Raw genomic sequence first — 13,573 nt, 5'->3', positions numbered from 1 at the left:
TAGACAGGGACTTGATTGTCTCCATGGTAACTCCAGCTGGATAAGAAGCCCATTGCCCCAGCTCCCTACCACCGCCACCACCACCACCACATGCACACTGCCAAGCAGCCTTCCAAGAGTATTGCCTCAGACTCTTACTCCTTTTTTCTTTCCCTCCAAACCCCAATCTGGGAGGCCTTCTGTCCCTGCCTAGATCTGATGATAAGGGCCTCTCCATCATAAGGCGCTGTTCTTACCCATGGTTTATCTCTAAGACAGAATGCTCAGTTCTTGCCACCCCTGGAGACAACTCACCCCCAGCTCCCAGTTATTGTATGTATCTAACCCCCACAGTCTGGAGACTCCAGCACAGTAGACAGCTGGGGGGACAGAAAGGACACACAGCTGTACCATTCATAGCTACAGCTCTAGGGCCTGCCAGGGCCCGGAGTGGCCTGGGAGGCTCAGCAGCTAGACCCTGGGGATTTGTGTGCTAGGAGAGCTTCAGCCCCTCAGGGAGCAGCCAGGGGTCGGGGGTAGGGGGTCCCCATCTTGCCCAGCTGCCCATTTTCCTATGCTGCTGGCATTAACAAGAACCATCCCCAACTCTTGGCTGCTTCTCCCATCAATCTTTTCAGTCATTTTTTACAAATTTTTTACTTTTTTCTCTCCTGAAATTTCTGAACATACAGTACAAGTATGAGCTGCCTTGCAGGAGAGGCAGTCTTGCAGCCCCAGCTTCATCCAGACACATGATGCATATGTTCCTCTGGGATGACAGAGAAAGGGGAAGGAAATGGGAGGCACTCCAGCATGAGGAGCAGGAATTCACACACGGGCCTCCAAATGCACAACTGTCCCAGTGCCTGAGGTGTCCCCTGACTCAGCTGAGAGAGTTCAACAGGTCCCTAGGCCCAGCTCCTACATGGAGGGGCAAATCCAGGCTTTCCCTAGGCTGGGAAGAGCTCATGGTTGGATCCTCTTGCGGTATAGGTAGGCATTGCTCACCTGGTTCATAATGACCAAGCTGGTGAGGACAGGGCATAATACAGCCAGGTACCAGGCTACACCAGTGACAGAGGCAGTGAACCAGAGTGAGCACATGCCCAGCAAGAGGCTGGCACTACCCAGCAGGTAGCCCACCAGCCCAGAAGTAGCATGGTATAGCTTGAGCTTCGCCAGGGGCCATCGGGGCAGCAGCTTGGGGTAGAGCAGCCCCACCCCACCTGAGCACTGCAGCCCTGCCCACAGCACAGCCAGCAGCCCTGCCTGCCCATGCCGCGTAACCAGGTGGGCTTTGCCAAGCTGCTCTTTGTGGAGGATGACAAGGCCGAGGCCCAGCAGTGCACACAGCAGGGCCAGCAGCTGCAGCACCCAGTGGCAGCGTGCTCGGCCTTTCCGTGAGAGGGAGTGCAGCAGCGAACTCTCGGGAGAAAACACCAGTAGTGCCTCGGTCATCAGGAAGGAGAACTGAGGAAACAGGGGATGGGAAGCTCAAGTGAGGGTGCTGCCCCAGAAGAGGAGAAGAGGGCTTTATGTAACCCTTAGCTGCCAGTGAGTCTGGGCTGATTCCCCTTTTTCTTTCTCTCCCCACTGACAAGACTATCCATTTGGTGGGGCAAGAGTGGAAAACCCCATCTGGGATGATATATGTGCCCTGAATAATCTCCACACTTCCTCCTAGGTGCCAGTCTGAGATGTCATCTGTGGTATGTTACCAAGCAAACACAGGGTTTGAGATGTGGCAGTTATAAATGATTCACAAGCTTTGTTTCCCTAACGTGGGGCTGGATACAATTTCTTGGCAAGAGCTGGCCACATGGGTGCACTGTTTCAGGGAAAGTTAGGTGCATCACCAGAAATTAAAGTAAAAAGGGACAGAGGTACATCCAAATGCAATGTCTCAGCTTTCTGCCTAGAGGTGGGTGAAGCCTCATTGTGCTTAGACAAATCTTACCCATTTGACCTGGGTCCTGGGTCTTAATTACTCTGATTCAAGTCTTTTTTTTTTTTTTTTCTGGAGATAGTCTCTCTCTGTCACCCAGGCTGGAGTGCAGCGGCCTAATCTCGGCTCACTGAAATCTCCGCCTTCCGGGTTCAAGCGATTCTCCTGCCTCAGGCTCCTGAGTAACTGGGATTACAGGCACCTGCCACCACACCCAGCTAATTTTTGGTTTTTTGGGGGGGTTTTTTGTTTTTGGGCTATTTGTTTTTTTTTTTGAGATAGAGCCTCGCTCTGTCGCCTAGGTTAGAGGTTAGAGTGCAGTGGCGCAATCTTGGCTCACTGCAACCTCCGTCTCCTGGGTTCATGCGATTCTCCTGCCTCAGCATCCTGAGTAGCTGGGACTACAGGCGCGTGCCACCATGCCTGGCTAATTTTTTGTATTTTTAGTAGAGACGGGGTTTCACCATGTTAGCCAAGATGGTCTCGATCTCCTGACCTCAGGTGATGTGCCCGCCTCGGCCTCTAAGTGCTGGGATTACAGGCATGAGCCACCGTGCCCAGCCTCAAGTCTGAAATATATACCATGGGCAGGAGTAGTTGGAGCATGCAACTCTTCCAAACAGATATTAAATGTGGACAAAGATTCAGAGGCTGCCAGGGCCACCAACCATGCCCATGCTCCCACCCCTAAGAACTGCCCAGGCCCACTACTTACAGCCAAAGACATAAGCACCGGGTGCCAGGAGAACAGGCCTGGAATGAGAAGAGGAGGCCTCATGGGGCTGAGGCAAGAAGAAACCAGCCATACCAATCCTTAAGGGTTGAGGAATACCAGCAGCCCATCACCCAAGGAGGTGCTGCCAAACCGTGAGCCCCTTCTTGCTCTGCAACAAGCTGACCCCACACCTATCCTCTCTTCCTGGCCTCTTCCTGGATCAGAGGCCATGCTTTGCCACTCCTCTGGCAGTCCTCCCTCCTTCCCTTACACCTCCTGAGAGGCAGCCAAATGGAGCACCCAGAGAAGGAAAGACAAACCAGGAATTCTGTGTGCCCTGGCCACACCTACCTGCTCCACCTCACTCATCGCTCCAGCACAGAATTCCCTCAACCAGCCAGGCCTGTTCCCGGAAGTCCCACTGCCCTTCCTCCCCAGGAACAGTGGCCCTTCCCTTCCCAGAAGTCAGCTATGAATTCTACTTACTGGAGCCAGGCCTGGCAAGCACAGCCACAAAGATGGTAAAGCCCAGGGCCACAAGGTGGGCGGCAGCGCCAGAAGCAGTACGCAGAGCTCGGTAGATGTGTGACTCGGTCTCCGCAGAAAGGGCCATGGTCAGCCGTGCTAGTGGTTGTAGCCTGAAAGCATAGTAGCGTGGGCCAGGATCTCAGGTGCCCACTGTTCACTCCTCACTGGAGAAAAGGCTGCAAGGCAGGAATGCCACCCTCTTCCAATAAGTTATGGTAGGAAAGAACAGTACCAAGACCAGCACCAGGAATGGTCACAACATGCCAGTCGAAGGCCGGCGGCCTGTCAACGTGTACCCACGTCTGAACTGGTACCAATCGCTGGCCGGCCTTCCAGGTAGGATGCACAAAGCCAAGTAAGACTACAAATCCCAGCGTGTACCACGCCGTCGCCGGCAGTAGAGCCAGCTGGGAGGGCGCGGAGCACTATGGAAATTGTAGTTCCCTGCTGCGGTCCCAGTTGCAGCGTGAATCCCTTAGCGCACCGCCTCCCCAAGTGCTGCCAGCATGCTGCCCCTCCACGCTAGGGACTTGCCTGCCTCACCCGCAGCGCAGATCTGATGCGGTGGTTTCCTCCAAAGAAAGCGGGATACTCTGGGCCCTGCCGCGCGCACCGCCGCTCCGTCACGGAGCCGCTTTACTTCCGGGTGCGACGTCTACCCACCCAGGACTTCCTGGGACGAACCGTCCCCCGCCCCAGCCACGCCTCTGAGTCGCGCTGCGCAGGCGCCATTGGGCAGAGGGATTGGCAAGCTTGCGTGCCCCAGCGACACAGGCCTCGAGGCTGTCTCTGACAAGTGTTCACAGGAGGTGGGGACGCCTCTGCGCGAGGAACGAGGAGCTACGGGCCTGGGCCCGGTTATTGCCATGGGCAGCGGCTGCCGCATCGAATGCATATTCTTCAGCGAGTTCCACCCCACGCTGGGACCCAAGATCACCTATCAGGTGCCACCCGGGCTCGCGGGACTGGGCGGGGAGAGGGACGTTCTCGAGAGCTCAACTGGCTGCCTGAAGGCAGTAGTTTCCCGTGCTGCACGCAGGCATGCTACTTCATTCGCAGACAACTGTGAGGCTAGAGGATAGTCAGACCCAGGCCCCCGGCTCCCAATGTGGCAGGGAAGACATACGTCACATTGGCAGTGTTTGTAGGATATCGGGCTGTAGGGATCCGGTTGGGGGGTTCCAGGTCCCACAGAAGGTGAGTTGGGTGACCCATGAGTATCCCTGAACTGAGTGAAGAGTAAATGATGCATAGGAAGTTTAGATAAGGCAGGAGAAAGTGTTCCAGGTAGAGGGAACAGCATATGCAGAAGCCAGGAAGGAGGTGAGATCATAGCGTATGTTTGGAAACAGAAAGAAGTAATAGGCCTGAGTGGATGGGAGAGAGGGGAACGCTGGAGAAGAGGACTTGGGCTTGGGGGGCATGAGGAGGTCACCATTTGTACTACACACAGTACAGATGTCCACTGAGGGGCCCATTGCCACTCCCCTCCCCAGGTCCCTGAAGACTTCATCTCCCGAGAGCTGTTTGACACAGTCCAAGTGTATATCATCACCAAGCCAGAGCTGCAAAACAAGCTTATCACTGTGTGAGACCCTAGCTCGGGGTGAGCGGTGGGTGGCAGGAGTTGTCCCAGGAGGAGGAAGGGACAGGCTTGGGGGCCTGACTGTGTTCCAATTATCCAGCACAGCTATGGAAAAGAAGCTGATCGGCTGTCCTGTGTGCATCGAACACAAGAAGTACAGCCGCAATGCTCTCCTCTTCAACCTGGGCTTCGTGTGTGATGCCCAGGCCAAGACCTGCGCCCTCGAGCCCATTGTTAAAAAGCTGGCTGGCTATCTGACCACACTAGAGGTCTGCAATGAGATGGGCTTGGGTTTACCAACAGGCAGAGTTGGGGAAGGTGTTCCCATGTCTCCAAAGTCCCCCAAACCTGGGACCCTGCAAACCAGCTCAGGACTCAGGGCAGCCAACCAGCCAGGGGTCCTGGGATGTGCCCACCATGCTTTCCATGCTCTGTCTAGCTAGAGAGCAGCTTCGTGTCCACGGAGGAGAGCAAGCAGAAGTTGGTGCCCATCATGACCATCTTGCTGGAGGAGCTAAATGCCTCAGGCCGGTGCACTCTGCCCATTGGTATGGCCAGCCTCTGCAAGGACAGCAGAGGGGTAGAGGAGAGATGGGAAAGTGAGCCCAGCTAGTCAGGGAGAAGGACAAGACTCATGAACACATTGGTGGGCAGGAAATAGCCATGGGCTGAGGTGCCCATGTCCAGGGTCCAATGCATGATGGAGCTGGGACTGGGGGTAGGGGGAAAGCAGAGCTCTCCAGCTCTGCCCCTTGGGCAATTCCTTCCCCTTTGTGGGCCTCCGTTTCTCACTCCATAAAAAGAGAAAGATTAGCCCTACCCAGAGGCACCTGCTTGCCCCAAGGGATGCTGGGAGGCCTGGATGGTAATTGAGGACCTCTTGGAAGAAGTGGCACTGAGGATATGGATGGGGCCCCCTGCAGATGAGTCCAACACCATCCACTTGAAGGTGATTGAGCAGCGGCCAGACCCTCCGGTGGCCCAGGAGTATGATGTACCTGTCTTTACCAAAGACAAGGAGGATTTCTTCAACTCACAGTGGGACCTCACTACACAACAAGTATGCCATCCCTCCCTGGGTATCATCACCTGGGGCTGGCCACAGCCCTGGCCTCATCCTGTTTCTTCTGACCTTGTCCCACTCTGCCCAGATCCTGCCCTACATTGATGGGTTCCGCCACATCCAGAAGATTTCAGCAGAGGCAGATGTGGAGCTCAACCTGGTGCGCATTGCTATCCAGAACCTGCTGTGAGTGGGCCTACAGTCATACCTGGGACAAGGTCACCAGCCAGGGAAGACGTCAGGGGCCCTGGGTGTGAGGGTTGGGAAGGCATGGTCCTCAGAAGCTGAGCACAGCTCTCTCTCTCAGGTACTACGGCGTTGTGACACTGGTGTCCATCCTCCAGGTAGGTGAGTTGGGTTTGGTTAAGTGGAGAGTGGATCATGTGGCTGGACCAGACCAGGGCTGTGTCAGCTTCCCAAGCCCCTCACTCAGGCCCCTATGCCTTCTGCTATCCTCTAGTACTCCAATGTATACTGCCCAACGCCCAAGGTCCAGGACCTGGTAGATGACAAGTCCCTGCAGGAGGCATGTCTATCCTACGTGACCAAGCAAGGTAGTGGTGGGTTCTGGGGGAAGCCATCTTGGGGAGGGCAGGGCCACATGATGAGCTGATCCCTGGCACCCACAGGGCACAAGAGGGCCAGTCTCCGGGATGTGTTCCAGCTATACTGCAGCCTGAGCCCTGGCACTACCGTGCGAGACCTCATTGGCCGCCACCCCCAGCAGCTGCAGCATGTTGATGAACGGTCAGAGGAGAATTTGCTGGGGCATTTGGGAGTTACCTGTGGGAAGCTAGACCCTTTATGTCTCTCAGGAGCCCTGGATCATGGGGCACTGCCAATCCAAGCAGGCTTCCTGGAGATGATGGGCTACAGAGACAAAATTGAAGGGAGACTACAGGAAAGGGTTGGCCTGCCTGAAAGAAGGCCTGGCCAGGGCGTCACCCCTGTCCTCTGATCCTCACCCTAGGAAGCTGATCCAGTTCGGGCTTATGAAGAACCTCATCAGGCGACTACAGAAGTATCCTGTGCGGGTGACTCGGGAAGAGCAGAGCCACCCTGCCCGGCTTTATACAGGCTGCCACAGCTATGACGAGATCTGCTGCAAGACAGGTGGAGGCAGGCGGGCAGTCAGGGTGGGTTCAGGGCACGGTGGCCAGGCCAAGGCCACTGATCTCTCCTCCACCACCCCACCCAGGCATGAGCTACCATGAGCTGGATGAGCGGCTTGAAAATGACCCCAACATCATCATCTGCTGGAAGTGAGGCTGGTAGTGACTGGATGGACACATTGCTGTGGGTAGTCCCTCCTACTAGGAGGCTTGTCATACTGTCTAGAGGTTGACTCTTAGTTCTGTAAATAAAGACATCCATTTCAAACAGCCTTTATTGAGTGCTGTTTCTGGGCCAGCCGTGGGAGACCCAGCAGTGAATGAAATAGCCACGAACCGTGGGCTAGATCGCCATCTGGTGGGCAGGACCGACAATCGACAAATAAAAGTGCCGGTTAATTACAAAAAAAAAAAAAAATCGTCCTGATGCGGTGACTCACCTGTAGCCCCAGCTACTCAGGAGGCTGAAGTGGGGGGATCATTTGAGGCCACGAGTTGGAGGCTACATTTAGCTGTGATCCCATCACTGCACCCCAGCCTGGGTGACAGAGCAAGACCCCATCTCAATAATAATAATAATAATAAATAAACCTAGAAAGAAGCAGATGTAGCCAGGTGCGGTGGCTCATGCCTATAATCCCAGCACTTTGGGAGGCTGAAGCGGGCAGATCACCTGAGGTCAGATGTTCAAAAACAGCCTGGCCAACATAGTGAAACCCCATCTCCACTAAAAAAAATACAAAAAATTAGCCAGGTGTGGTGGTGCGCACCTGTAATCCCAGCTACTCAGGAAGCTGAGGCAGGAGAATCACTTGAACCTGGGAGGCAGAGGTTGCAGTGAGCCAAGATCATGCCACTGCACTCCAGCCTAGGTGACAGGAGACTCAATTTCAAAAAAAGAAAGATGTGATCAAGAGTGAGTTGGGTTGGAGGCAGGGACTGCTCTGGATTAAATGGCCAAGAAAGGCCATGCTGAGGTGTAAACTGAGCCCTGAAGGAAAAGTATTCCAGGCAAAGTGCAAAACTCTGAGGTGAAAACCTCTTTGGAATGTATGAGGGAGGTTCAGGGAAGCAAGGAGGAGAGGAAAGAATCCAAGTCCCGAGGTACAGGAGAGGGCAAGAAGTAGATCTTGCAGAGCTGCTAGTAAGCGGCATCCCACCTAACATTTTGAGGGCCAGAGGTAGCCACAGAGCCCCTCTCATGCAAGGGAGTAATGTCTATACGCTTTTTTTTTTTTTTGAGACAGTCTCCCTTTGTTGTCCAGGCTGGAGTGCGGTGGTGCAATCTTGCCTCACTGCAAACTCCACCTCCTGTGCTCAAGCGATTCTCCTGCCTCAGTCTCCCAAGTAGCTGGGACTACAGCTGTGTGCTACCACACCTGTCTAATTTTTGTACTTTTAGTAGAGACAGGGTTTCACCATGTTGCCCAGGCTGGTCTCAAACTCCTGACCTCAAGTGATCCGCCTGCCTCGGCCTCCCAAAGTGCTGAGATTACAGGTGTCAGCCACCGCGCCCGGCCTGATATACACTTTTAAGGCTCCGGGCTGTCCATGAGGATCAAGCGTGGAAGTAGATCTACAGAAAAGGCTGCCGCAGTTCACCCATGACAGGTGATGACAGTCTGGACATAGGGAGGATGGAGAGAAGTCGTGCGCCCTGGCAGTATTTCAGGAGCCAACTAGTGGAGCCAGGACGCGAGAAATAGAGGAACCAAGAAGCCATAAGGAGGAGGAAGAGCAGCGGGTAGGTCAAGATGCCACAGCCGCAGGAGGGGCTGTTGGGGTCGGGGTTACCCCCATCCCTGTGCAGGCGGACTTGGCGTCCGAGGACAGAGTCCAGACCACAAGGATCTGGAGCTCAGGAGAGACTCGTGGGCCACAGCCCGAGAAAGCGCTGGGAATCCAAATACTATGGCGATTGGCAGCCGCGTAGGCGAGGCGGGCTAGAGACCCGCCCGGATTTAGGCGCGAGCCACCTCCAGGGGCGGGGCCCAGGCCGCACTGCGCAGGCGCGGCTAACCCGTTTCCATGGCTGCGAGAACTGACGCTCCCCAACCGTCCCACAACTGTCCTGTCCCAGACTTTGGCACCGTCGGGGTCCGTCGTCCCCGAATGTGTCAGCATCCCCACCCCGGCTGCTGCCCAGGATCCGCCGGACCCCGGCCTCGATATGGGAGACCTGGAACTGCTGCTGCCCGGGGAAGCTGAAGTGCTGGTGCGGGGTCTGCGCAGCTTCCCGCTACGCGAGATGGGCTCCGAAGGGTGAGGCACCCGGGTCAGGCGGAGTCCCGGAGTCATTGTCCTTGAGTGGGGGAGCTGGGGCCTGACTCGGGGGAGGGGCTGCCCAGTGTGGAGGGGCTCCCAAATGGGGGAGCAGAGCGTTCCGAGACAGGAGTATTACTGCTCCTGAGCCCCCTGTGTCCCCTCAGGATCAGGTTAGGCTTCAGTAGGATCCAGCCCCCATCCCCACTCCTAATGCACACACGTGGACGCACATGCACTTACCCTCTGAGGCAGGTGGAACCAGCAGCATGAGAACCTGGAGAAGCTGAACATGCAAGCCATCCTCGATGCCACAGTCAGCCAGGGCGAGCCCATTCAGGAGCTGCTGGTCACCCATGGGAAGGTACCCCGAGGTCACAGGCAGGGTTCCTGCCTTCCCCCATACCTCACCTACCCTACCCCTCAGGAGTCCCCTGTGTGCCCTTCCCTTCTGGCCTGGTACACCTGTTCTCCCTGAAGGGCAAAGAGGAATGTGTTACATGTTTCATTTTGTATCCCTATTGGACAGGACTCTGGCACACCAGGCTGGTTGCAGGGCATGAGTTGATTAGGGAGAAAGCTGTAGGTCCTAGAACAGCTTAGGCTTCGAGGGGAAGGCCCAAATGCTAAAGGCATCTGTGAATTGACTGTAAGGCTGGTGGTGGGGAAGGGGTGGGGAGGGGTTGGGGAGGGCGGGAGGGAGGGGAGATAACCTAACTGGAGGTGGAACTTCGGCATGGAAGGAGGCAGCCTTCCCAACATGAAAGGGGGAAGTTAGAAACCAGGGAGATGCCTGGCTGGAACATGGACCAGGGAGTGTCACCAGCAGATGACCTGAGATATCAATTGACCAAAAAAAAAAAAAAAAAAAAAGCCGGGCATGGTAGCTCATGCCTGTTATCCCAGCATTTTGGGAGGCCAAGACGGGTGGATCATCTGAGGTCAGGAGTTCAAGGCCAGCCTGGCCAACATGGTGAAACCCCGCCTCTACTAAAAATACAAAAATTTGCAGAGCATGGTGGTGCACACCTGTAATCCCAGCTACTCAGGAGGCTGAGGCAGGAGAATCGCTTGAACCTGGGAGGCAGAGGTTACAGAGAGCCAAGATCATGCCACTGCACTCCAGCCTGGGTGACAAGAGTGAAACTCCGTCTCAAAAAAAAAAAAAAAAGAAAGGTCCTTTGCAAAAGAAAGATGGAACTCATACTAGGGGATAGGATAGGAACAGGGCACTGTGAAGGGTCCTGAGTAGGAGTGAGGCCAAGGCACACAAGAGCTTTGGAGGACCACAGACAGGGACTAGAGGGAGGGCATGAGGAGAAGGGCTGGCTTGAAAGGGATGCCTGAATGGGCGGGCAGAGGATAAGGGTGCAGGTGCAGGCAGGGCAAGGCAGTCTGGGAACTGGGCAGGAGCCAGTCACATAAGCATGAGGGACATCCACAGAGGTGTTGGGAGCAGCTGGTAATGAAGGTCCAAGGTGCAACAGAGAAGTCAGGAAGGATACTCATGGGGTCTGGAATAGTTTAGGGGCCCAGCAGTGTTTGGGGATATCTGGGTTGAGCTGAGCCGGGGATGGGAGGGTTGCCAGGCAAAGGTAGGCCCATCTCATCCCTGTCCTTTACCCTACCCTTCAAAGGTCCCAACACTGGTGGAGGAGCTGATCGCAGTGGAGATGTGGAAGCAGAAGGTGTTCCCTGTGTTCTGCAGGGTGGAGGACTTCAAGCCCCAGAACACCTTCCCCATCTACATGGTGGTGAGCTGGGCCCCTGGTTCATACCTCTTCTCACTCCTTCAGAGGGCTCTGGACCGGGGAGGAGAGCTGGTAGCCCCTATCCCTTCCTCAGGCCCTGTCCTTCTCTTTGTCTGACAGGTGCACCACGAGGCCTCCATCATCAACCTCTTGGAGACAGTGTTCTTCCACAAGGTGAGGGACTATCTCTGCCCATGGGCCACAGTTCCGGGTCAGGGCCTGGCAGGAAGGGAGATTGTGTCTGTGTGGGGAAGGCATCAGACACAGAAAGTTTCCCTCCCCCTTTTCCCAGGAGGTGTGTGAGTCAGCAGAAGACACTGTCTTGGACTTGGTAGACTATTGCCACCGCAAACTGACCCTGCTGGTGGCCCAGAGTGGCTGTGGTGGCCCCCCTGAGGGGGAGGGATCCCAGGACAGCAACCCCATGCAGGTGGGTTGAGGTTACCTAGGGTTGTGAAAGCCTAGGTCTGGGTTCCCCAAGGCCTGCGCAGGTGAGGGTGGCCCAGCGTGAACACTGTGTGACCTCCCAGGAGCTGCAGAAGCAGGCAGAGCTGATGGAATTTGAGATTGCACTGAAGGCCCTCTCAGTACTACGCTACATCACAGACTGTGTGGACAGGTGAGCAGTCCGACTGGGCCTGGGCCTACTGTGGAGGGCTGGAAGACCGGGCCTGTAGCCTGCCTCTACTCACCTCCTTCACAACGTCCCTGCCCCTAGCCTCTCTCTCAGCACCTTGAGCCGTATGCTTAGCACACACAACCTGCCCTGCCTCCTGGTGGAACTGCTGGAGCATAGTCCCTGGAGCCGGCGGGAAGGAGGTAGGGTCCTCCCCCACCAGCCTAAGCCCCAGGCTACTGCTTCAGGGTATCTTTTTGATAGAGGGGGGCAGCTTGCACACACGAAGACAAACCCTGTCCCCAAGCCCACTGAGGATACCAGGATGCCTCAGCCAAGGTTGGCCTAGACCTGAGCTCTGCAGCAGGCCAGGCCCATGTGTCCACTACTGAGGCTCACCCTGCTCTGGGGTCAGCAGCACTATAGCCTGGGCAAGTCCTGCGGCCCAGGTTCTCCCATTCCCAGGCAGTGGTCAGTCTCCCAGCCCCCACAGCTGGCTCACTTGAAGAGAATTCAACGTCTGCACCCAGTGTGCTGGTTCCTCTCCCCAGGCAAGCTGCAGCAGTTCGAGGGCAGCCGTTGGCATACTGTGGCCCCCTCAGAGCAGCAAAAGCTGAGCAAGTTGGACGGGCAAGTGTGGATCGCCCTGTACAACCTGCTGCTAAGCCCTGAGGCTCAGGCGCACTACTGCCTCACAAGTTTTGCCAAGGGACGGCTACTCAAGGTCAGACTCCTTCCGCACCAGCCCCCACAGCCCCAGTACCGCCCTCCCCATCCTACCCCAACTGCGTCCCTGCTGTTTATCTTTGCCCACCCACCTCAACCCCAGTGCTCTTTTCAGTCCTTGGGCCTCAGGTGACACACCAGCTAGTGGGACATGGGCCCCCACAGGCATGCTCAGCCCAACCCAGCCCCTTCCTTTTCCTTGGCCCCCTGGCCAGCACCTGCATCACACTGGCCTCCACTGGACACCCTTGCAGCTTCGGGCCTTCCTCACAGACACACTACTGGACCAGCTGCCCAACCTGGCCCACTTGCAGAGTTTCCTGGCCCATCTGACCCTAACTGAAACCCAGCCTCCTAAGAAGGACCTGGTGTTGGAACAGGTAGGCACTGGAAAGTTAGCTGCTCAGGACCACTGTCCCACTTTACCAGCACCTTCCTGCCACTCTCCACTTCTCTCTCCTAGATCCCAGAAATCTGGGAGCGGCTGGAGCGAGAAAACAGAGGCAAGTGGCAGGCAATTGCCAAGCACCAGCTCCAGCATGTGTTCAGCCCCTCAGAGCAGGACCTGCGCCTGCAGGCGCGAAGGTAAGGCCTGTGGAAATGGCAGGGAGGGTGGAGGGGATGCAGGAGGCATGGATGTGGGCGGGGTGCCCCCACCTTCCAGGGCCAGTCAGACCTTCCTGACTTTCCCCCAGGTGGGCTGAGACCTACAGGCTGGATGTGCTAGAGGCAGTGGCTCCAGAGCGGCCCCGCTGTGCTTACTGCAGTGCAGAGGCTTCTAAGCGCTGCTCACGATGCCAGAATGAGTGGTATTGCTGCAGGTGAGGGTATCCTAGAACCTTGGACCTCTAAGCCCTACTCCCACATCCCCCACATGCACTGCCATCCTCAATACCCACCTGCCTGCAGGGAGTGCCAAGTCAAGCACTGGGAAAAGCATGGAAAGACTTGTGTCCTGGCAGCCCAGGGTGACAGAGCCAAATGAGGGCTGCAGTTGCTGAGGGCCGACCACCCATGCCAAGGGAATCCACCCAGAATGCACCCCTGAACCTCAAGATCACGGTCCAGCCTCTGCCGGAGCCCCAGTCTCCGCAGTGGGGAGCAGAGCGGGCGGTAAAGCTGCTGACCGATCTCCCTCCTCCTCCTCACCCCAAGGGAAGGCTCGAGACTTCCTGCCCCACCCAGTGGGTAGGCCAAGTGCGTTGCTTCAGCAAACCGGACCAGGAGGGCGAGGGCCGGATGTGGGGACCCTCTTCCTCTAGCACAGTAAAGCTGGCCTCCAGAAACACGG

General features: G+C 56.3%; 3 protein-coding genes across 7 annotated transcripts; 2 read left to right on the top strand and 1 right to left on the bottom strand.

Moving 5' to 3' along the window:
- Positions 1–59: 59 nt before the first annotated feature.
- Positions 60–3,257, bottom strand: CYB561D2 (cytochrome b-561 domain containing 2). 2 transcript variants are annotated; one of them, XM_009445544.2, is made up of 3 exons: positions 3,126–3,257; positions 2,640–2,677; positions 60–1,449 (listed from the first exon to the last, which is right to left on the bottom strand). In XM_009445544.2, the coding sequence occupies exons 1-3, from the start codon at positions 3,250–3,252 to the stop codon at positions 946–948; spliced, it is 669 nt and encodes a 222-aa protein (XP_009443819.1). In that variant the 5' UTR covers positions 3,253–3,257; the 3' UTR covers positions 60–945. The 2 variants fall into 2 exon arrangements, with proteins under 2 accessions (XP_009443819.1, XP_054536636.1); XM_054680661.2 differs by lacking the exon at positions 2,640–2,677 and having other exon boundaries at positions 621–1,449; positions 3,126–3,250.
- Positions 3,258–3,981: 724 nt separating this feature from the next.
- NPRL2 (NPR2 like, GATOR1 complex subunit) lies at positions 3,982–7,199 on the top strand. 3 transcript variants are annotated; one of them, XM_001169182.6, is made up of 11 exons: positions 3,982–4,111; positions 4,664–4,755; positions 4,853–5,021; positions 5,192–5,300; positions 5,676–5,812; positions 5,904–6,001; positions 6,123–6,159; positions 6,276–6,369; positions 6,445–6,562; positions 6,786–6,928; positions 7,014–7,199. In XM_001169182.6, the coding sequence occupies exons 1-11, from the start codon at positions 4,034–4,036 to the stop codon at positions 7,079–7,081; spliced, it is 1,143 nt and encodes a 380-aa protein (XP_001169182.1). In that variant the 5' UTR covers positions 3,982–4,033; the 3' UTR covers positions 7,082–7,199. The 3 variants fall into 3 exon arrangements, with proteins under 3 accessions (XP_001169182.1, XP_016796648.1, XP_063661895.1); XM_016941159.3 differs by lacking the exon at positions 3,982–4,111 and adding an exon at positions 4,209–4,364; XM_063805825.1 differs by lacking the exons at positions 3,982–4,111; positions 6,276–6,369; positions 6,445–6,562 and adding an exon at positions 4,209–4,364.
- A 1,731-nt stretch (positions 7,200–8,930) lies between these two features.
- On the top strand, positions 8,931–13,568 carry ZMYND10 (zinc finger MYND-type containing 10). Of its 2 annotated transcripts, NM_001246503.1 has the most exons (12): positions 8,945–9,189; positions 9,445–9,553; positions 10,827–10,943; positions 11,061–11,114; positions 11,233–11,370; positions 11,471–11,559; positions 11,659–11,759; positions 12,108–12,280; positions 12,537–12,662; positions 12,746–12,867; positions 12,978–13,103; positions 13,192–13,568. In NM_001246503.1, exons 1-12 carry the CDS (start codon positions 9,098–9,100, stop codon positions 13,265–13,267), a joined length of 1,323 nt encoding a protein of 440 aa, NP_001233432.1. In that variant the 5' UTR covers positions 8,945–9,097; the 3' UTR covers positions 13,268–13,568. The 2 variants fall into 2 exon arrangements, with proteins under 2 accessions (XP_063661186.1, NP_001233432.1); XM_063805116.1 differs by lacking the exon at positions 9,445–9,553 and having other exon boundaries at positions 8,931–9,189.
- The last annotated feature ends 5 nt before the right edge of the window (positions 13,569–13,573 follow it).

The sequence above is a fragment of the Pan troglodytes genome, chromosome 2 (assembly GCF_028858775.2).
Source record: "Pan troglodytes isolate AG18354 chromosome 2, NHGRI_mPanTro3-v2.0_pri, whole genome shotgun sequence".
Taxonomy (NCBI): Eukaryota; Metazoa; Chordata; class Mammalia; order Primates; family Hominidae; genus Pan; species Pan troglodytes.
This window is presented reverse-complemented; position numbering and strand designations above follow the sequence as displayed.

What these genes read in the sequence shown, in the direction of transcription:
- CYB561D2 (XM_009445544.2), bottom strand. Translation starts at nt 3,252, where the DNA reads ATGGCCCTTTCTGCGGAGACCGAGTCACACATCTACCGAGCTCTGCGT. An exon ending in GCTTGCCAGGCCTGGCTCCA is followed by an intron (nt 2,678 to 3,125) that starts GTAAGTAGAATT and finishes TTCTCATTCCAG; the next exon opens with GCCTGTTCTCCTGGCACCCG. An exon ending in CGGTGCTTATGTCTTTGGCT is followed by an intron (nt 1,450 to 2,639) that starts GTAAGTAGTGGG and finishes CTGTTTCCTCAG; the next exon opens with TTCTCCTTCCTGATGACCGA.
- NPRL2 (XM_016941159.3), top strand. Translation starts at nt 4,209, where the DNA reads ATGCTACTTCATTCGCAGACAACTGTGAGGCTAGAGGATAGTCAGACC. An exon ending in GCTATCTGACCACACTAGAG is followed by an intron (nt 5,022 to 5,191) that starts GTCTGCAATGAG and finishes TGCTCTGTCTAG; the next exon opens with CTAGAGAGCAGCTTCGTGTC. An exon ending in ATTGCTATCCAGAACCTGCT is followed by an intron (nt 6,002 to 6,122) that starts GTGAGTGGGCCT and finishes TCTCTCTCTCAG; the next exon opens with GTACTACGGCGTTGTGACAC.
- ZMYND10 (NM_001246503.1), top strand. Translation starts at nt 9,098, where the DNA reads ATGGGAGACCTGGAACTGCTGCTGCCCGGGGAAGCTGAAGTGCTGGTG. An exon ending in CGCGAGATGGGCTCCGAAGG is followed by an intron (nt 9,190 to 9,444) that starts GTGAGGCACCCG and finishes CCTCTGAGGCAG; the next exon opens with GTGGAACCAGCAGCATGAGA. An exon ending in CCTTCCCCATCTACATGGTG is followed by an intron (nt 10,944 to 11,060) that starts GTGAGCTGGGCC and finishes TTTGTCTGACAG; the next exon opens with GTGCACCACGAGGCCTCCAT.